The 22408-nt window shown below is 44.1% G+C and overlaps 1 protein-coding gene across 3 annotated transcripts in view; it reads right to left on the reverse strand.

The window, feature by feature from the left end:
- Positions 1–3187: 3187 nt before the first annotated feature.
- LRRC8C (leucine rich repeat containing 8 VRAC subunit C) overlaps positions 3188–22408 on the reverse strand; it is a 37608-nt gene continuing 18387 nt past the window's right edge. Inside the window, exons 1-4 of one of the 3 annotated variants that reach the window (XM_028732849.2) lie at positions 16712–17336; positions 15772–15863; positions 14794–14935; positions 3188–10121 (exon numbers count right to left, since the gene is read on the reverse strand). In XM_028732849.2, coding sequence (XP_028588682.1) covers positions 7851–10121; positions 14794–14931 — 2409 coding nt within the window. In that variant the 5' untranslated portion in view covers positions 14932–14935; positions 15772–15863; positions 16712–17336 and the 3' untranslated portion in view covers positions 3188–7850. Of the gene's footprint in view, positions 10122–14793; positions 14936–15771; positions 15864–16711; positions 17337–22408 lie in introns of those variants that run through there. The other 2 variants (XM_028732850.2, XM_028732851.2) reach the window with 2 other exon arrangements.

Here is a 22408-nt window from a genome sequence, read left to right on the forward strand (position 1 = left end):
CGGATGTTCCACAGAAACAACTTAATCTTATGCAAGCTATATATGGATGAAAGACACTAAATGATACAATTTTAAAGACAAACGTAGTGGAATGTATGGAAACTTGGCTTAGAAGAATGGACAAGAATCTAGCACTGGCTTTGTGAAGACCAAATAATACAGCCATTGTGAAGCTATAAAGTTAACTTCTGGGCTGATGTGTGCCTCAGACATTGTGCCTGGGCTAAACATCAGAAGCATTGACCTAGTGAACTATGCTCTGGAGCATGGGTAGGCAAACTAAGGCCTGGGGGCCGGATCTGGCCCAATTGCCTTCTAAATCCAGCCCGTGGGTGGTCCGGGGATCAGCGTGTTTTTACATGAGTAGAATGTAAATGCATCTCTAGGTTATTTGTGGGGCCTGCCTGGTGTTTTTACATGAGTAGAATGTAAATGCATCTCTAGGTTATTTGTGGGGCCTGCCTGGTGTTTTTACTTGAGTAGAATGTGTGCTTTTATTTAAAATGCATCTCTGGGTTATTTGTGGGGCATAGGAATTCGTTCACCCCCCCAAAAAAATATATAGATAGATGATGATAGATAGATAGATGATAGATAGTCTGGCCTCCCACAAGGTCTGAGGGACAGTGGACCGGCCCCCTGCTGAAAACGTTTGCTGACCCCTGCTCTGGAGTACAACTGGGCCAATGCGAGCTTGCTTGAAATGTGGCATGTTAAAATAAGAAGGGGGGAGTCTGTTGGAGGGTAGAAGATTGGGGAGAGGGCAACTGGGGTATGTTAAAGTATTCAGTGGGTCAGGGACCATAGACCATGGGGAGTGGTTGGGTCTCCTGTGTCAGGAACAGGTTTGGGAGGTGAGAGCTTCTTATGAAGGTTTCTGTGGTAAAAAACAAACAAACCTGCATATGGAATACACTCCCACAAGAAGTAGCGATGGCCACCAATTTTTATGCACACTTGTGCATAAGTTTCTCGTACACATTACTTGGCTGGAGGACTGCGGTGCAAAATTTGAGACAGTGCAACTCTTGAAGCTGTGATCCGGAACACCAGTCCTGAAAGATCTACATTGGATCAAGGTATGTTTCCCAGCACAATTCAAGGTGCTTTTGCTGACCTTTAAAGCGCTAAACGGCCTCAGTCCTTTATACCTGAAGGAGCATCTCCACCTCCATCATACAGCCCCGAAACTGAGATCCAGCACTGAGGGCCTTCTCACTGCGAGAAGTGAAGTTACAGGGAACCAGGCAGAGGGCCTACTCGGTAATGGCGCCCACCCTGTGGAATACCCTCCCATCAGATGTCAAGGGGATGAGTAACTATATATAACCTTTAGAAGACCTCTGAAGGCAGCCCTGTATAAAGAAGCTTTTGAATGTTTGTTTTATTATGATTTTATATATGTTAGAAGCTGCCCAGAGTGGCTGGGGCAACCCAGTCCAATGGGTGGTGTACAATTATTATTATTATTATTATTATTATTATTATTATGGTCTGCTTTGAATGCAAACTGGATTATTGCATTTGTCCCTCAATCCTATGACTAAACAGCTTTCCACTTCATTCCTTGCTCTACATTTTATGCATCCTCCCAGCATTGCAAAGCTTCTCCCCTTGCACGGAACAAGAAGTTGCTATTTTTGGCTGGAAGAATGAACTTACTGTCCTGAGTCAATTTCCCTAGCAAACGACAGCAGGCTAAGCAGCAGGGACCATTTCCTGGTATAATATACAGGGTGAGAGGAGGGACTGGAAAGGCGATCTCAAGATACAGCTCCCGTAGCTGCTTTGGAGGACTGGCAGCCACCACAGTCACTGGGAGGCTTCTTAATGCATGCTGCCTCGTTAAGAGGTAAACGAAGGAACTGGAGCTTATACTTTGGTCACAGTGAAAGGCCCAAACTGATAAATGGGCACATACCCTTTTGGAAGCCCATTTACCAAGCTGAGTAAGGGAGGATCACTGCAAAACGCAAGAAGCTTTTCACCCCAGTTGTTTTTTAAGGTCAGCGAGGGACAGGAATGCATGAACACGCAAGCTATCCAGGAAATCTGTCTAAATGCTTACTGCTATTCTTAGTGGAAGAACAACAGATTCGGCCTGGAAGCATCTCCATGATGTCAGAGCATTGTTTCATTACAATGCACTGTCAACCGGATGCAGGACTTGTTCAGAAGGTCAGAGGGACGCAACTTAAATCCTGGTAGAAAACAGCGTTCAATTACATTTGCCCCTCTCCATGAAAATCAGTAACCACATAACCCGCACTGTGTTTACTTGAATCTAATGCTCACCGTTTTGGGGCCAGATTATGTTGAGAAAACTAAGGTTGAAAGTGATGTTTCGGTTTGTGGGTTTTCCCCCATTCTTATTTTTATTATGTGTTTTGTGTTTTTATATTCTGAACTGCCCTGAGATCTACGGGTGGAGGGCCGTATACAAATCTAATAAATAAGTAACAATTAAAATGTTCAAATATTTACCGTACCTAGTTTTTGGAGGAGGAAAACAAGAAAAAAAATTCTGAATCTCAGAAGCCAGAACAGCAACAGGGATCGCTGCGCAGTGAAAGAAGCAATCCCTCTTGCTGTTCTCGCTTCTGTGATAGCTGTGCAGCCTGCATTTGCTCCATAAGATGCACACACATTTCCCTTTACTTTTTAGGAGGGAAAAAGTGAGTCTTATAGAGCAAAAAATACGGTAATATTTGTGCATGCCAACACACACACACAGGCCCTACTCCCGCTCAAGATCCACTGAAAGTGATGGGCAATTTGTCTCATTCATTAGAGCTTTTAGTAAGACTTTCATCCCCCCCCCATTTGATTTGGGAACACTTTGCATTAACAAAAAAGGAGGCTGCTTCTGTCGTGTCCATTTTCATCCTCTTGTCTCTCACCACTTGCTTTAGAAGATCCATGGTCAATGCATTTTAGTTCCCAGGCATTTGGCCATGGGGCTCTCCTTTTGGTTAAAGAACCAAAGCAAGAATGGGTAACTTTTTTCCCTACTGAGGGTCACCTGTCAGTGGGTGCCAGAGGCTAGAGGAGGATGGAGGCACCCTTTCCCTTTTGTGCCACACACACGAATTTAAACAAAGCTCTGCAGGAGACGCTACTCACTTTTGAAATAAAGGCATGCGGAAGAAACAGTTTGGTGAAATGAACACTGTTTGCCTCAAAATGCTACATTTGGAACAAACTTTATTTCATCTCCCTGCCCCACTGTGCCTTCTGTAGCATGACAGAACACAAGCTGATGGTATAATGACTCCGGTTCGGTTTTGAAAACAGCATCAAGATCAAATTCCAGACTGTTTCAATGCACTTATTTCAACACACTGTTTTCATTACGTTGCCCCAGTTTTTCAAAACCACTACATTTTGCATTCCCTCAGGACGAAACACCCCTTACAACAATTACACCACCACAAATTAAAAATTGATTCAGACTAGATGACCATGATTTGCTGTAATGTTTTATGTGGTTGACTATGGGCAGATATACGTTTGTAATATATGAAGCAAAATGACGGAATACATATGGCATTTCTCTGTTGACATAACTTCCTGACCTTGGAAAGAATTAGGAAAATGGCTTTTTCTTAGCAAGAACTTTTCAAATATATCCCGATAACATGATTTTGCACACGATTTGCACAAACACCAAAAGAGTAAATATAAATAAGAAGTCGAACATTCATTTACCTGAGCTTATTTCATGACATTACACGACAATGTATTTTTTATTTAAAAAAATCCCCAATAATTTTAAACAATTATAAAACATTAAAAACTAGCGCTAACAGGAGCACCTGCAACTTCTGTTTAGAAAAAGAATGTGCTGTAAAATACATGCAAGACACTCTTAACCATAATAAATGTTTTCAATACATGAGGAAGAGGCCTTTTAAAGAAAGCTCACTCCTTAAATCATTTGTTTTGAAGAAACTCCAGAGAAGTTAATGGAAGTTCTCCAAAGTCAGTGACTAGAGAACTGTAGTCTGGAATGAATGCTTTCACTGACTGCAGCAGTTTTGGGGACTGGTTCACACAACTGCAAGACCAAGATTCTGGGCTGTATCCAAAGCCAGCCCCACTCAGAGTTGGCCCATTGAAGTTAATGAAAATGCCTACTCTGAGCAGGACTAGTATTGGCTACAAACCACTCTCTGCACAATGAACTCATGCATTTACCTCCCAGCATGTGAAGAACATGGCAGGCCCAAATCTCAAAACAAAATACTAATGAAAACGTCGTAGAAATTGTGGTTATTCCAATGTCCCTCCATGTAGGGGTGCATGTGGGTGCAATTGAAATTATTCAACCCCCAACTGCAAATTGGGTTTATTATCAAGGTTTACAGACTTTGCAATAAGCAAATCAAACGAAAGCGGAAATAGCTCAACACAACGGATGCTTCAAGTGGTTCCCCCAAAGTCAGGTGAAAACGCAACTTATACTGGCTTCTCCAGTCTCACATCTGCAATGGGGGTTGAATAATTTCAATTGCAACTCTGTGTGTGTGTGTGTGTGTGTGTTTATCCAACTAAAGTTTGTGTGAACCAGCCCTTATTCACAGGTAGATACAGTGCACATTACCTACATCGCAAACACTGGTGCAACTTGTGTTTGTTCTGGTTAAGAAACAGGTCACATCTATGTCATACATTCAAATCACTCTTGTGTCACTTGCAGTGTTAGAAACTGAGATATGAAAGCTAGGAGCTAAATGGCACCTTAAACCAAGGTTGTGGGCACAACAACGGGATGTCCAGGTGCGCTTTTTTTGTAACAAGAATACAAAGCTGAAAATGAATGAACAGTGGCTAAAATATTATGTTCATTTCCCACACGGTCTAGTCCTTCCGCTGCCCACACCCCTAATATTCTTAAGAGGGTCTCTTCTCCGGTCGTCAGAGAGGGGCTGGAAGTGGGGAGGCAGAAAAGGGTCCTCCTTTCCTTCCACTCTGCAGTTTTAATCGGAAATCTTAGGAGCAGCACTGCGCCCAGAGCTCAGAAACTGCTGGCGCTAATGAAATTCCCGGTCTCATAATACGACTAGAACAATGGGAGTTTTCAACACTGGTCACTTGAACAGTCATGGCATCCCCCAAAGAATTCTGGGAATGATGGTTTGTTAAGGAGGGCTACAGTTCCCAGGATTCTTTGGGGGAAGCCATGACAGTTCAAGTGGTATAAGAGTGTTGTGTTTGTATGGTGCGGATGTGAATATAAGCAGCACCCTTCAGCTTTACCACTGTTAGATTTTATTGGCGATATGCAGCCATTGGAAGCCAGCCCTTGCGGTAGGAGCAAACCACAGTTTAGGGCCACAGCCTCTTCTCCCAATGCTCCCAGCCTTACCATAGTCTCAGATTTCTAATCTACAGCAGGTGACCACAGAAAGTCACTGGTGGAGCAGGCACATTAAAGGGGCTTACATTAATTAGTAATGACAGTGCTTTGGTTTACATTAGATTTGTACTTTTAGCAATGAATGCTTTCTTCCTCACAATCTGCCGAACCTCAGAACCGTAGAGCGTGCGGTGTTTCGCTTCAACCTCTGACTTGTTTACAGATAAGGATGAAATGAGTTGAATGAAAATCAAAGAGGAGGAGAATGTTGGCTGGATCAGAGCCTCATCCTGGATTGGGCAGCAGTGATTGTGTATTACGGATAATTGTTCTTATACTTATTTAAAAATAGGCCTCCAGTTTTATGATCTAATTGAGAGCTAACTTCAACAAAAAAACCACATTGAATCTTGCGTTCTCCACTCACCCACCCCTCTATAATGCCAATAAAGTTTAAGCAGAAATAATCAGACTTTCTCTGTAGCATGACATCTTCTGGTGAAAGTGAGTTCTACTGAGTTCAGTGGTTTCCTCCCAGGCAAACATGAATACAATCACAACCTTCATTTGGAGAGGTTACAACTTTTCTAATGAGGGCATTTCTAGCCAGACATTGTCTCACAGTTTGACGGGTAATGTCATAATAATCAATTTACGTATTTGCCTCCTTTCTATGGTAGGCAGTTCACAATAACACCATCATTCCCTCTCCTCAGGGACCCCCTAGATACTGTCGTTCCATGAAAGAAGCAAGGGAAATCCCTAATACAGTTCTCAACATCTCCACTAACAATAATTTGCAGGATTCTTTGAGGGGTAAGCCACGGCAATTAAGTGGGCATCAATTTGACATCTATATTCTACGTAGTACATCCGTCCTTAGAGAATTGCAAACAGCATTCACAATAGGAAATTCACAAGCGTTCTTCGGCTGATTCATTGGCTACATGATTGTGACTTGCAAAGATCTTCGGATGTACATTGGGGAGAACCAACACTTTTTTAAAAAAAAGTTAGGGTGGGAGAGAAAATTTACATAGTACAGTGGGACCTTGGTTGTCAAATGAAATCTTTTCTGGAAGACTGTTCGTCTTCCAAAAACATTCAACAGCAAAGGGCTATTGGCAACTTTCATTGAGAAAATTGAAAAACACGCCTCGGAATCCGTTCGACTTCTGAGACACATTCAAAAACGGAAGCAATTACTTCTGGGTTTTCGGTGTTCAGCTTCTGAAATGTTCGGCTTCCGAGATGCTTGAAAACCGAAGTTCCACTATACACAGTACAACCTTTCGTTGGAACACAACCTCTAGCAGAGGGTTCTGACCATGGCTGAAAATCCCAAAGATGTTAAAGGTGACTCAAAGATTTGGCACCACTACAGAGAGCAGAATCCTAGCCAAAAGCATTATTTTAATAAATTAGAATCTTCAAGGGAACAAGGCTCCTGTTTGCCAGCCACAGGTTCGATCCACAACCACAAAACAGGATTGACTTACTTTATTGTCAAAATGAAGCCTCTGGGACAGGGAATGACAGTTACCCACAACTAGGATAAAAAAGAAGAAGATAGAGGGTACTTGGTGCTTTAAGAGATGGGGAACCTGTGATCCTCTAGATGATGCTTGACTCCAAACTCCCATCAATCCCGGACAACATAGTCATCAGTCAGGGATGATGAGAGATGTCGTTCAGCAACACCTGGAGGGCAACAGGTTCCCCAACCTTGGATAAGCTGGTACACAAAACTGAATCAAATGGCTTAGAATTGCTATGGCAACTGTACATTCATCTACATTCATATAGGTAACCTTCATTCAATGCCTTGAAACATACTGACCGTATTTCTGGAGAGTGCCCCCCCCCCTTTTTTTAAGGCAGACAAGCAACTTGATTTCACTGATACAAAATAAGAACTACGCAGACCCATTCATATCAAGGCAAAATAAAAATTTGAACAGTTACAAACACCGTTGGGTGAGGAAAACCAAGTAAAATTTTTATATATAAAATATATATATATATACATATACAACCTAGTCCAAAAGTGTCCATACAAAGGGACCACTAAAATAATAAAAAATAGACTTTAAAGGCATATTCAGGCTAGCTCGTGATGTACAAGGCATTTGACAGAGACGAGTTTCTGTAAAACAGGGGTGAAAAACCTGTGGCCCTCCAGATGCTGCTGAACCACAAAATCCATCATTCCTGGCCTGGCCACTTGCCATGCTGACTGGGCATGATGGGAGTTGGAGTCCAAAGGGTCCAGAAGGCTGTTGTAGCCTGGGCATCATTTTGTAAAGCACATTCAAGTGGGGTTGGAGACCCCAGACTATGTGATTTTAAGGCCCTTCCAGACATGCTTTTTTGTGTATTCATAACGATTTGTGCCCATGCTGGCTAGGGCTGATGGGAGTTGGAATCCTGTAACACCTGGAGGGCCAAAGGTTTCCCCACCCCTGCTGTAAAAGATCTAAGAGGGTTGAGCTTATTCTGCCTTCATCTGCTCCCTGACATCTAAGGGCAAGGTTTCAAACAAGGTGTCTTCGACCACCAGGCCGCTCCTTTTCAGTGCTCTGCATTCACCGAGTTCATGGGGGAGAAATTCCAGGTGATTTCCTTTGATGTCCAAGTAGGTCAGCAATACCAGATTCCCAATCTTAGGCGAGAGAACGGACAAGTTGTTCTTCCCAATCTTCAGCGTCTTGAGTTTTTTGCAGAAGTAGAGCTCGTCTGGCACACTCTCCACCTTGTTGCAAGTGATTGAGAAATACTGTAAACTTTGCAGCACCCCAATTTCCGGGGGAATGAACCGGATGTCATTGTAAGACAAGTCTAAGTATCTAATTTTGTTGCAGAGGAAGAGGTGGGATGGGAGGACCTCTATCTTGTTGTGGCTGAAAGAAAGCCGTTCCAGACTGGAGAGCTTCTTTATGTGCTCAGGGATGTAGGTTATACTGTTGTGCCACAGCTTGAGGACGGTGAGTTTCCTAAGGTGTTGAAAGCTAACAATTTCCTCTATCGATTTGAGGTTGTTTTCCTTCAGGTCTAATTCCTGGAGGCTGGCAAGACTGAACACAGCATGGGGAATGCGCTCCAAGTCGCAGTGCACCAACTCTAGTTCCGTCAAGTTGGCCATTTTCTTCAAGTTGTTGAGCATCACCAGCTTAGTGCCGTCGTTGTGGATGCACATTTTCAGAAGGTGACTCGAAACATCAACCACAGACTGTGGGATTTTGGACATGTTGCTTTTAATGTACAGAACTTTCAGGTTCTTGAGTTCCCGAAAGGACTCCAAAGTTATATTTTTAGAAATGTCATGGCACAAAGAACCAATCAAGTTCAACTCTTCCAAATTTCTGAGCCCATACATCCAAGGTGGCAGCTCTCGGAAGTCATCAAATTTGACATTCAAGACTTTCAGATTTTCTTTCAGGAATGCCAAGGCTGCACTGTGGATCTTTGCCGAACATTGGTACAATGAGAGCTCCTGGAGATTATCCAACTGCACAATGGTGGCTGGTATCATGACATTGTTAATTATTTCAAATTTCAGTGCTTGAACCTCTGTTATTTCAAAAACCGTGTCGGGAAGTCCGGACAGCATAAAGAGCTGTAGTTCCAAACGGTTGTGGGCATTCATCTGCAGTCTTTGCCTCAACTTCTCCGGAGTCCACTCGTTGTTCAGATTAAGCTGTTTCAGTTTGTTTTCGCTGACCTCGGAAAGGAACACAGCAAACCTCTTGGAGTAAAGGGGGTCATATTGGTCTATCATGTGTAGCATAAACGCAAAGTCATTGCGGACATCTGGGATGTCGTCGATGCCAGTCTCTTGCCGGACATACTCAAAAGAATATTCTTTGAGCGAGCGGTAAAACAGCCAATACAAAGTGTAAAGGCATGTAAATCCATAGATGCTTACAAAGCACAAATAGCAGAAGGAAAGCTTAGAAAACAGATGCGCCATCGTATGGTTGCAAGAAAAGTTCTTATAACCGGTCATGTCCTGGATGTCAACATCACAGTCTACAGTGAACTGAACCTTTGAAACAAGGGCGCTGTTGTAGGCAATGATGATAAGAAATTTAATCACCTTCAGCACCGTTTGACGAACGTACATCGCGTAGAGCAGGTCCCCTTCTTCAACATGAAGCCGGAACTTCTTCACTTTCTCAAACAATGCTTTGGCCTGTTCTCCTTCCTTTTTATCCAGAGCTCCCGGGGTCCCTTTATCCACAATGAACTTCTCAGGTATGGATCTCAGAGACTGAGCCTGGACCAAAGTCCCCTCTGCGCTAGGTTGGACTGTGTTTGACCTGCTGATGTTGTTCTTCCTGTTGTCCTTCTCTTCCGAGTCTTCTCCAGAGACCTCCGACAAAGCCCTCGTGGTCCAAGGAGAGTCAAAGCACTTCCCCAGGATGGAGATGAAATGTTCGATTTTGGAGCTCGACCCGGGGAATTTGAACCAGAAGTTGCTACACAGCATGAACACCAGAGTGTGGATGAGGACGAGGTAAGGGAAGTATTTTGCGTACCAATGCAGGGCACGCTCGTAGCACATTTGGTTGATGAAGCTGTACTGCTGGAGGTCCAAGTCAGTCTTGAGGCCCTTCATTTCAACAGTAGCAGGAGGTGTGGATGGCTTGGGTGGAAGAAATGGAGTCGCGTCAGAGTCTAGATTTGACACATTGGGAAGGTGAGAATTGGTCTGCGGAGGCTGCACCCTTTTTGGAAGGCATATGATCTTATCCTGCATAACCTGCAATGCACACAAACAAACAAAAGTATTTTAAAAATTGTACCATTTTTCTTTAAAGTAAAAGCACTCAATCGGCTTGATCTCAAAGAATAACGGAATGGTCTACATCATACATTTATGGCCTGTAATGCTATCATAATATTTTGACCAGTGACATGTCCCTTACTTGTTGGTACTAGAATCAAGCTGCCATGGGAATGAACACAGAAACTCACAGTACTGTGCTTCTTTTAATTGCATATTTACAAATAATATATTTTCAGTCTACTCCACCTCAAGATTTTTGTAGTAGATTAGATGATCCCCACTTCTTTCAGGTTATATGAGAGCCAGTGTGGTGCTGTGGTCAAGAGTAGTGTTTCTCATGCATGGGTCCCCAGCTGTTGTTGGACTACAACTCCCATCATCCCCAGCTAGCAGGACCAGTGGTCAGGGATGATAGGAGTTGTAGTCCAACAACAGCCAGGGACCCACGCTTGAGAAACACTGGATTACAGTGTTGCACTAAGACCTGGGAGGTTGTGGTTCTGGCCCCCACTCAGCCATGAAGCTCACAGGGTGACCATGGACCAGTCACTGTCTCTCAGCCTAACCTACTTCACATGGTGGTTGTGAGGATAAAATGGGGAGGGGGAGGACCATGTACCTGAGCTGCTTGGAGGTCTGGTGGGAGATAAATGCATCAAATAAATAAATCAGCACCCAAAGCCACCTTGGCTGGCACTGATGGAATCACAAAACAGTAGAGTTGGAAGAGACCACAAGGATCATCTAGTTCAATCCCTGGCAACCCAGAAATCTTTTTGCCCAACATGGGGCTGGAACTCACAGCCCTGAGATTAAGAGTCTCATGCTCTACCAACTGAGCTATCTAGGAAGCCATAGTCCAAAACAAACAGAGGGCCCCAAGTTGGAGCAGGCTGCTCTAAGTCAAACAGCTATTAGGAACCGCTACAATCTACCACCTCTCAGTGGTGTAACACGGGAGACCCCACAGAGGTGATTGCCCCAGGTACAAAATTGTTAGGGGGTGCAAAATGTCAACACCTGGTGCTGCCTCAATACAGCTGCGCTCTTCCGTTGCTTGGCTCCACTGAAAATGCAAACCAGAAAGTGACAACAGAATGCCTCTTCTTTTCTTTTCTCTGCGGCTGTGATCTCCTGGGTGATGCCAACGCTGTTAGGCAGTTGAATGCACATGCATACTCTATCCATTTCCCTCCCATTGCCACACCCTCCGCACAGCCCCGGGAGCTGGCAACCCACGTTATGCCACTGCCACTACTGTGCTGCTGGTGGTAATTGTTCTGTCCGCTGCCACACAGAGTGGATGCTCGCAGCCCTTTCAAGGCGAATATGCGCAAGACAGATGAGAAGGCTTTGCCAAGGAAAAAGTCCACACATGTGGAGGAGCATCTACTTCCCTTCAGAACACAGTGGAGCGATGACTCACCGCATCAGTGCTTATATACGACCACAGTTCTGCGGATGACAAATTTCTTTTTCCATCCCCTGTACAATTAGTCTGGCGCTGTTTCCGAGGACGGCGCAACCCGAAAATGCGGCTGTAATGTACCATTACAAAGTGCTCAAGGCTCCTCGGGTGCTTTCAACTGTCATGTGTCTGACAGGGAACCAGACACCTTGCAGGATTCTACCCTCTAAATTAAATATTTAGCACTGTTATCAATAACAGTGACACCGCAGATGATGGATTGGTCTCGGCTACTGGCATTACTTGAGCGATCACAGATTCATGCCAGGAGGGGAAAATCCTCATTGGCTTCGGTTGAAGGCACAGCTTGCTATCTAGAAAGAGCATTTATAAAATAGCAATATGCAGGAATGCAAATATTTGCATTCTCACATGCCATTTCCCGGAGCTGCGCTCGCTTTGCACATTCTGAGTGTGCTTACTTCAGCAAAAAAGAACTGGCTGGTGGCTTCTATAGCCAAACCAGATCCATTTTCAGTATATTCATGCAATAGTTTAAGGATTTGGTAGTGCACAAAATACATTTAAAGCACATTCGGTCCACATTCACAGCACATAGCTTCCCCCAAAGAAACTGGGAACTGTAGTTTGTTAAGGTTGCTGGGAATTGCAGCGCTGTGAGGGTGAAACCACCATTCCCATTATTATTTTTTTGGGGGGAGTCATGTGCTAATATTTACAGGACCGCCTCTCCTGGTATGCCCCGCAGATGACCTTAAGGTCTATGAATAACCATAGTTTAGAGGTTCCGGGCCCTAAGGGAGTCAGACTATCCTCCACCAGGGCCAGGGCCTTTTCAGTGATGGGTCTGACCTGGTGGAATGCTCTGTCCCATGAGACTAGAGCCCTTCAGGATTTAACCTCCTTCCATCGGGCCTGTAAGACAGAGATATTCCGCCTGGCCTTTAATTCGAATTCAGCCTGATCTTTTATTTCCTTTCTCTTCCCTCCCCCTCCCTTTTTATGAAGATTACCCACTCTGAGACCCAACAGCTAATTCTCCGCTGGCCTCTTCGCTGGCCCAAGTAGGACCAATTCAGCCAGCTAGCCCTGGTGATTATCTAATGCTTATTTCCCCTAAACTGATTTCTGAATTTTGAAATTTATTGTTATTCGTGTTTTTATACTGTATTTTATGCTGCTTTTACAATTGTTTTAAATTTGTTGTTAGCCACCCTGAGCCCAGTTTTTGATACCGAGCGTGTGGTATAAATAATTTTGATACCAAGCGTGTGGTATAAATAATTTATTATTATTATTATTATTATTATTATTATTATTATTATTATGTGCTAATATTAAGCACAGTCTCTAATTTAATTAACTGTAAGATAACCACGGGCACTACAGGGCTGGATCCAGACTTAGTAATACTTACCGGTATATCAGATCAGACCCATTGAAATCACTGACTTTTGAGTCCCCTTCTGCACTACACATTTAAAGTAGCTTCATACCACTTTGAACATGGCTCCCCGCCCCACCCATTATCCTTTAACTGTAATTTGTTAAGGGTCAATGGCCATCTGCCATGGATGCTTTAGCTGAGATTCCTGCATTGCTGGGGATTGGACTAGATGACCATTGAGTCCCTTCCAACTCTAAGGTTCTAAGTTGCTAGGAGAGCCCTATTACCCTCACAGAGCTGCAATTACCAGAGTGGTTTAACAGCCAGTCACTCTTCCCAAGGAACCCTGGGAATTGTAGCTCCTTGAGGGGCAATAGGGGTCTAACAACTCTCAAGATCAATAAAAACTACAGTTCCCAAGATTCTTTGGAAGAAGCAATGACTGCTGAAGGTGGTATGATGGGCAGTGCAGATGGGACCTTGAAATCCCATTTAACTAGGATTAAGCCTTTTTGAATTCAATAGGACTTCTCTGAGCAGACATGGTTAGGATTGTGCTGTCCGTGTAGATCCAACCCAGAAAAGACCGAGAGATGCAAAAAGAAATATAAACCTCAAGCTGTTGCCCCAAGGGGAATGGATTGGTCTTGTAATGCCTAATATGGTTCAGAAGAACATCTCCCAACTCCCTGAGGTTCAGTTTTCCTGGTTCAAGGGGGGCTTCCTCATAATTCTAGTCCAACAGAATGTTACAAAACTTTTGACACTGTTGTAGTGACCACCCTAAACAAGTCCGGACAATCTGAGGTTGTTTAAACTTTCAGCTAAACCTTGTGGAATTAATATGAGTTATTAGTTAACAGGCAAGCCATTAAGACTTTCCATTATTTTGCCTTTCGGGAACATTTATTAATTAGGGGGCATGAAATAAAACAAACACTTCCATGTCATCTCTAAGCAGAACCAAAGGAGAAAAATAAGACCAGAGATTGCGAAACGGGGGAAAGAAGAGGGAGAGAGGCAGAAATGGGTGCTGCTTTTCCCTTCAAAGAATTCAAGCTATTTAAGAAAGTATCACACACAAAAGTGGAGGGAGGGGAGGAAAAACTTGGTTTCGCCAAGCAAGGAAATGGATCAGGCTCAAAGCTTCTTAATTGTTTGTGTTTTGACTTGATGGGGAAACGACAACTTCTGAGGTTTTGTTTTGCAACTTTCAGGTGCACTTTGAGAACTTTTAAGTGGAGTGAATTTTAGCAGCAGGGAGCCAAAAGAACTGTGGGCAGGTGTTTTTTTTAAAGAATGTTCATGTGGATTCTGTTCATTGATTAGATTCCAACCTATAAGCACTTAAAAAAAATATGGAAAGGGTTCCATTTAGTAGTTTCTCTCCTGTATTATTTAACCAAGGATTAGTAGTACAGTCGTACCTCGGAAGTTGAACGGAATCCATTCCGGAAGTCCGTTCGACTTTCAAAACATTCGGAAATCAAGGTGCTGCTTCTGATTGGCTGCAGGAAGCTCCTGCAGCCAATCGGAAGCCACAGAAGCCCTGTCAGATGTTCTGGTTCCAAATAACGTTCACAAACCAGAACACTCACTTTCGGGTTTGCGGCGTTCGGGAGCCAAAACATTCGAGTCGCAAGGTGTTCGTCAACCAAGGTACGACTGTAGTAGTAGGAGTAGTGGTAGTAGTAGTAGTAATAATAATAATAATAATAATAATAGAAATTGTGACTATCTGTCTTCCACTCTGACCAACTCTGCTAGCACTTGGGAACAGTTTTCCAGCCCTACCTTGGCAGCATCAGATTGCATTCCTGTTTGTTTACCTGCAGCGTGCAACCAAAGACGCCAATCATCAACATGGCAACGGAAAGGTAGTCTGTAAAGACATCCCACCACGGCTTCAGCACCCGGAAGGCTGGCTGCTGCTCAGAGAACTGGCGGAATTCAGTGATAGGAATCATCGTCCTGAAAGACAGCGAAGGGTGGCGGGGTGAAATGGTTATTTTGTTCCACGTAACTTAAAAAGTGAAAAGACCCGTTTTCCTCCTCTGTTCAAGGAGGTCACAGAAATTCGCACTGATGTGACGGGCTGGCCCATGAAACCTAGAAGCAGTTGTTGCTAAGTCATCAAATCAGGAGGTCCTTGGTAGCATCAGCTCTTCCGAAATCTCTCCACTGAACTTCCCAAGGCAGTGATTGGTTTCCAAGGCTGGCTCTCTGATTTGTTGGGAACCTCACAAGGCAACCCAGTGCCCTATATATTGCTGGAATACAACTCCCCTCATTCCTGACCGAGGCAGGCTGATGGGAGTTGAAGTTCAACACTGACCACTCTTGTTATAAGCGAGCACATCAAGTGTTCTTTCCAACCGTGGAAATTCTGTTGGGGACTTAAGAATTATCAGGCCAGGGCTTCCCAAGTCTGACCTGTCCTAATAGGAGAATTGCTCCTTAGAATTCAAAGCCTTGCTTTCCAGACCTGTCTGAATGGGACCTGCCTCATTCTAAAATGGGCTGGTTATGGACCCCAGCTACCCAACCTACCTGTCAGTCCCAACTGAGGAGACTCCTGTCTGTCTTTTCCAGCAGCTCTTGGGGGCCCAATTTATATTAGCTCCATGATGGAGTGGATGCTTTTCATACAAGAGTTCCCAGATTCCATATCTGCTATCTCCAGTTACAGCTGGGAAAATCTCCCATCAAAACCCCTGGAGAGCTTATGCCAGCCTGTGTAGACAACTTTGATCTAGATGAGCCAATTATCTGACTCAGATTAAGGCAACTTCACATCTACTGCTCACCTGTGGTTTCTTCCCAAGCCATTATGGTAGTGCCTCAATCCAGTAGCCCTGAGGAACGTACATATAAATTATCTCCAGTCTGGTACTATGCCCTAGAAAAGCAGAGAATTAGTCACTGCCCTTCCAAGGCCCCAACAGGTTTTTTTTTTGGGGGGGGGGGGTTGTTTGGACACCTTGTATCACATCATCAGTAGCATAAGGAGGATGCTAAATGAATATTACAGAGATCCGCACTCGGCTTACGTACGAAGCATTTTTTAAAGCTGCAGCATTGCATTCCTTTGCTCGTGGAATTCAACTGAGTTACGAATACCTCTTATGTTCATATTCACAATTTCAAAAGTCTGATACTCTGATGATTCCAGGACTAGTTTTTGAAATCCAAACTCCAAACACCATTAGCAGCAATGTGGATGATCCCCCCCCCTCTGTTTCACAAGCTCATTAGCAAATATGAATGGATGCCAATTGCAAATACAGTATTCGGCAAGAACAGCAGATTTGAGTTTCTAGCTTTGCTTGCTAAGCAAGGCTAAAGCGAACATTAGATCACTCTCTAGGAGGGCATCAGAAAAATTCCTGAAGCAAAGTGCTCAGATAAGCATAGGGGGGAACCCAGTTCGACATTTTCCTGAAAATCCCCATTGCAGAACATTAGCCGGTCAAGGACACCACTTGAAAAGGCAGATGCACCAGAAGCTATTATCATGTGCAAAAATCTGCGCTCGGTGCACATGTAAGCAAAGTGCTTGAATTGAAAGGTCACAACTGCCCACCTGCACTGCAATTCAATGGGAAACAAACTGCCAGACACAGCAGAAAGAGCCGTCTAACCTTTTTTCAAAGGGCAACAATCCTATTCCATGCTATCGTTCAAAAAACCGCGAAGTGAACTGCACAGAAAATGGAGGATGATTTATTTCTCCCCCTCCCCTCTTACTTTTGCTTTCCTCTTTGAAGAATGGTTTGGTAAAGCTCTGCCAAAAGTTACGGGAAAGCACGAGGTCTCTTGCTTCTGCAGTTCCTGTACTCCCCTGGGAGAACAGAATCAATTCATTAGAGGATTCAGCAGCACAGGCTACACAAACCTACCGGTAATTGTTCTCTGCACTTCTGTCTCTGTGAATCCACGGGTACCTTTGCTGCACTGTATCTGTTCTCAAAACTGTGGTCTGGGTCTGTGTGAACTGGGCCAGGGAATATGGGGGTGGATGGTCCAAGACTCTTGTTTTCAGATCTGTTCCAACCCTATGATTCCACGACATCCCATTTGGATTTCTGAAAATCTCTACTTGCTTTCAATTTCTTTTCTATAAACAAGTTATTCCTTGCTAAGGGTGGTGTTTCAAACCAAGCAAACAGGGTCTTTCAAAGCCCCTTTCAAATTGTTGTTTCCATATCCTGGTATCAATAATGTTGGGGGAAGCCTAAATCAACTTTCTGTTTGATACAGGAAGTCTAGAGCTAGGACTTCCCCCATCAGATACTACGAGAGCTTCAGCAAGTGTTGTTCTCCCCTGAATGAATCAGGGTCCTCAGATTCTCAGCTTTCTTTAAAAAGAGAGAGTACATTTCCAGCATTTGTAGGACTTGAGACATGAGGCAAAATGTACAAGAATTTGGCTTGTTAGAAGTTAGTTGTTTATTTATTTAAATATGTGCGTACAACTGTGTCACAACAACAGCAATTTATCAAAGCAGCTGTCAGCAATAAAACCATACAGTAAGGCCATAAAAGAGTTAAAAACAGGAAGGAAGGGTCCTTAATTGCCTGCACCTGCCCGAAAGAATGTGAAAGTTTCCAGCAGGCATTTAAAAGTTGGCACAGAAGTTGCCTGCTGAAACTCTGTTGGCAGAGTATTCTACAGGACTGAGCTGATGACACCAAAGACTGTGCTTCTCGTTGTTGTCAAACAAGCCTCACCAACTCAGGGAATGACCAGTGACACATCTGCAGATGATCTCAGTGATCGAGCTGGGATTTAAGGGTTCAGGACATCCCTGAGGTACCCTGGTCCTAAGTTGTGCAGGGACACATTGTTCAGGCCTGCAGGAAGACACAATCCAGCGATACAGACGTCAGAGACTTCTACATACGCAGGAACTTTGGAGATGCCTCCTTGCTGACTCCCCTGACTTCAGGAACTTACACAAAAAGAGATCAATGCTCTCCCCCACTGGCCAAACAGAAGCACCAGCAAACCTAACATTTCCTAAACAAATTAAGGGGGAAATAAGATAATGAGCTTGAGGCAGGGAATTGGGAGGGAAGCAATTTAGCTGCAGATTCTAAAATGGTCTCTTTGAATTCTGTGTTTTTCTAATTAGCTTTCATCAGTGGAAATAAAGAAAAGCTGTCCAGACAGCAAGGAAGTATTAAGTATTTTTGCCTTTGGAGATGCAAGTATACGTCAGACTTCAGGAGGTCCATATGGCCTGCGTTCCTGGATAAGAAGAAAATTAATTCATTCATCTTCTGCCCACTGGCATCCCAAGGGAATAGCACTTGGGTGAGTCTTCAGGATGAAAACAGCCTTGGTTGCAGAATTATTCTCAGAAGAGAGACAGGCAAGGGATGAGGATGGTAGCCAGATCAAAATGAAACAAAATTCTGGGGTTTTGAAGCTCGGGCTACAAGCTTATACACATCTAATTTGTTTGAAGAAGTAGCTGCAAGGTTAGCCATTTCTCCCAAAGTATTTTGGCACTGTGCTGATAAGCTGCAAATGATCTGCAAAGCCATCACCTCTTAAGGGTCTGGCCCAATGCCCAAAATGACATCAGGACGGCTCTTTGGGAACAGATCCTGGCTCGGTGAAGCAAGTGGAAATTTTTTGGTCTTGAACTAGATGGGCAGAGGATCAAGCACGACCCAAAATTATGACTCCACACAATATGGTACAAAGGAGGCACAATTAAAGTCTTTGTCTCACAAGTAGCAGATGAGGTGATAGGCCTTTCTAGACTGTACTCATTCAGACCAGAGGTGGAGGCTTCAATTATAGCAGGAATGGGAAGCATGCAGCCCCCTAGATTTTGTGGTACCCTCAGCCCTCATCATCCCTGACCATTGGCCATTCTGGCTAGGGCTAATGGGTGTTAGAGGTCCACAGATTCTCCATCCCTACATTATGGAAACCTTCTATAATAAACATTCCTATAGAAAATTAGCCCCCAAGGGAGAATGTTAGAGTAGAACTATTCTTTTCATCACCTATTTTTCTGTGTGGGGGGATCTTTTTATTTTTGATAAGGAGAAGCATTCAATAGTTTGAACCCCCACCTGCTGTCTCAGATGGTACAGTCCAGACACAGGTTTCCCTACTGTTTTGGAGAGCTGGGCCAAGGATTGTTTTTGTTCTGATCCATGGGGATGCCTACCACCACAAAGAGGTTATGACCCCCAAAAGGGGGAAAGGTCAGTATTCATATGGTTGCAAGCAGACAGGAAGGTGAGGTGAAGCAGGATCAGCCCCTTGGGAGAAGAGCCTAGATGTGGATTTCAGGACCACAGTTAGCAATCCTGCAGCTAAGGCTAAGCATACAAGTGTCTCATCAGTGTCCTGGAATAGTGGCAGGTCCTTATTGCCTGTGTTACGTATTCATTAACTAGAGACCCAGCCCCCTGAATCTGACTGGTTAAAAGTCCCACCGCCTTCCTCTGCAGCCATTGGCTTCTTCTAGGTCCCGAGTTTCAAGTTGTGGGGACATCTCGGGGTTCTCCTGCTCCTCTAAGTCATCTGTGGGTCAACCTCAGAGCCTGATGACAGAGGGGTCTCTTGAAGGTTTAGGGGAGGAGGTGTGGGCTCTGGTGACAGCAGCTCTGCATGACATGGACCAAGGAATGGATCCATCTCCTTGAGGCTCACATCATTGGAGGACTCTGCTTCCGTAGATTCCAGGTCTGGGGCCATGGCAACTCTGTGTTTTTGAAAGACAGCTGAAAAACGGCAGCCAACTGCTTCTAGGACAGCCTTTCTCAACCTGTGGGTCCCCAGATGTTGTTGAACTACAACTCCCATCACCCCTAGCTAGCAAGGCCAGAGCTCAGGGATGATGGGAGTTGTAGTCCAACAACATCTGGGGACCCACAGGTTGAGATCCGCTGTTCAAGGAGAACTGTACTGAATGTTTTTGTGCACCTAAAACTTAAAAGTATGCATGTGCAACAACACAGAGAAATTAAACTTGCTACACAGCCTGAACAAGAATAAAGTGCAACGGATGTTTCTGCTGATACTACATGCTTTAGTGCTGGTATTGACGGCCCTTTTCCTGCGTTCTCAACACTTCTGTCCATTATCTTATAGTTCTAAAGTTCCAACATAGGCTGAAATCCTATGCACATTTACCTGGAAATAAGCACCATAGAGGAAATACATCTGAGTAGACATCTGCTGAAGGGAACAGCTAGTTAACTTATTGTTTCTTAGAAATTTGTGTCTCATCATTTAGCAAAAGCCACATGGCTGAATTACAGTTTGAACACTGAGACTTCTTCTTGCGATGAAGCATTCTTTCTACTCTCACCTTGTGTATGTATATCCCTCTTTCGGCTTATTTCTAGCACAAGAAAGGATCACCTAAAAAGGAAGGCGAGGCATGAAAGAAATCACACACAGAACTTCAAATCCAAAACTCCCTTTAGCTAATCCTAGGGTCTATTTCTCAGAGGATACAGAACCACCACATCACACACCCAACTTTTTTGGTCGGATGCTTGCAGGTGACGCTGTCCTGCCAATTGCCAATGCTACACAGTGGCCCTGGACTACAAATTCCATCAACCCTGACTATTGGCTATGCTGGATGGAGCTGATGGGCACTGGAGTCCAGACCTGAAGAGCCATTGGTTCCCCACTTCCTGCTATGCAAAAGCATCTTGAACCAAACTGGTAACTCTGCAATAATCCATCCTGGCATAATTGTACTCTGATTTCACAGTACTACTTTTTGCTCAGTGCCAAAGCAGCTACCTCTGAGTATTAGATGCACATGGGTGTTTCTATGTGTGATTTATAGTGTCATCTGGAGAAGTCACTGAGAGCAGCACTCAGAGCTGATTCCCATATTAATCTCGAAAGCATTTAACTTCATTAAAGAATTAGAGAGCTTGCAATCTTAATTTATAGACCTGGCCTATAATAAACTTGATGCCTTATTGCCCAGGATTTAAACGCTCCAAATGCATTTCAGTTGCTTTCACTCAATGCCCAGTAGTTGAACAGTTAAGAAGGCTTTGTAGTGCTGTGGGCTCTTCAGAGGTTGCAATGCTTTTTATATAATGTTGTAGGATAATTTTCAATCACAGGTGCAGAAGGGGCACTTTTACCTTACCTATGCTAGGGTAAATGAAAGGGAAACAGACAAGGCATAAACATAGGGTAATAATCCTGACGTGCTAGAAATCTGCATCTAATAATATCTGCTTGCCAAGTTGATTTGAATGGGACTTTTGCAGAAATGAAAATGCTTAGGATTGTAATCTATATAACCTGCTGTCCATGAAACCTGATCCTTCCTGCAGATTTTGCAAAGCAAGCATTCTAGATCCTCTGATCAACGATTTGGCTCTTCGTTGACTGAATAACTGTCAGAACATAGGTGGGAGACATGCCATTTTCCGGTCCCCTGAAGGATACACCCTTAGTTGCACCAAGAGCTGTCTGAATCAGCTCCAGGCTCTTCTGATTTGATCATTTGCACTAATCCTGTAGCCACTTTTGAAACTTGCACAGAGGAGCAAGCAGATGATGGTGTTCCTTGTGTTACTGTACCACACCTTGAAATGTTAGCGGGGATTCATCCAGGGAAAAGCCTGCACTGCTGCAACATAGCTCCTGCTTCTCAAATATTGGGAGAAAGAAAATAGGCAGACCCAGGATTCCTACGTTCCATTTGCAGGGCCAGGTTAGAAGCATCAGAAGCTGAGTCAGACCACTGGTCCCTTTTGCTCAGTATTGTATCCACTGGCAATGGCTCTCCAGAGTGTCAGACGGGGAGGGAGGTCTTTCTCTAACTGGAGATCCTGGGGACAGAACCAAGCCATTTAAGAAACTCAGATAAATAAGCTAGGTGCCAAATGACTCCTTAAACCAAAATGGAACATCTAGTTGCCATTTGGGAGCAATACTGCTCCCAAGTCTGATTTTGGATTGATTATTTGGCTAGTTCAGATGACAACCTTGAGCTAGGTTAAGAACTCTGAGAACTTAAAGAAGAAAAGTCACTTGATCCAGGGACAGTCCACATATATATTGGCCTGTTCAGACCTGCCAACCTAGAGTTCGAAAGCATGCAGTGCAAGTAGATAAATAGGTACTGCTCTGGCGGGAAGGTAAACGGTGTTTCTGTGCGCTGCTCTGGTTCACCAGAAGCGGCCTAGTCATGCTGTACACCGGCTCCCTCGGCCAGTAAAGCGAGATGAGAGCCGCAACCCCAGAGCCGGTCACGACTGGACCTAATGGTCAGGGGTCCCTTTACCTTTATTCAGACCTCATTTTCTTAATGGCGACATGGACCATTCATAACGTAAGAATATTATTCACAACTGCGATCAGGGCAGTAGGGTAGGGCAAGCAAAGGCAAGAGCCAACAATTCGCTTTACTGTTGTTCGCTGCTCCTGCTTAGGCTGCG

This window comes from Podarcis muralis, chromosome 5, assembly GCF_964188315.1.
Source record: "Podarcis muralis chromosome 5, rPodMur119.hap1.1, whole genome shotgun sequence".
Classification (NCBI taxonomy): Eukaryota; Metazoa; Chordata; class Lepidosauria; order Squamata; family Lacertidae; genus Podarcis; species Podarcis muralis.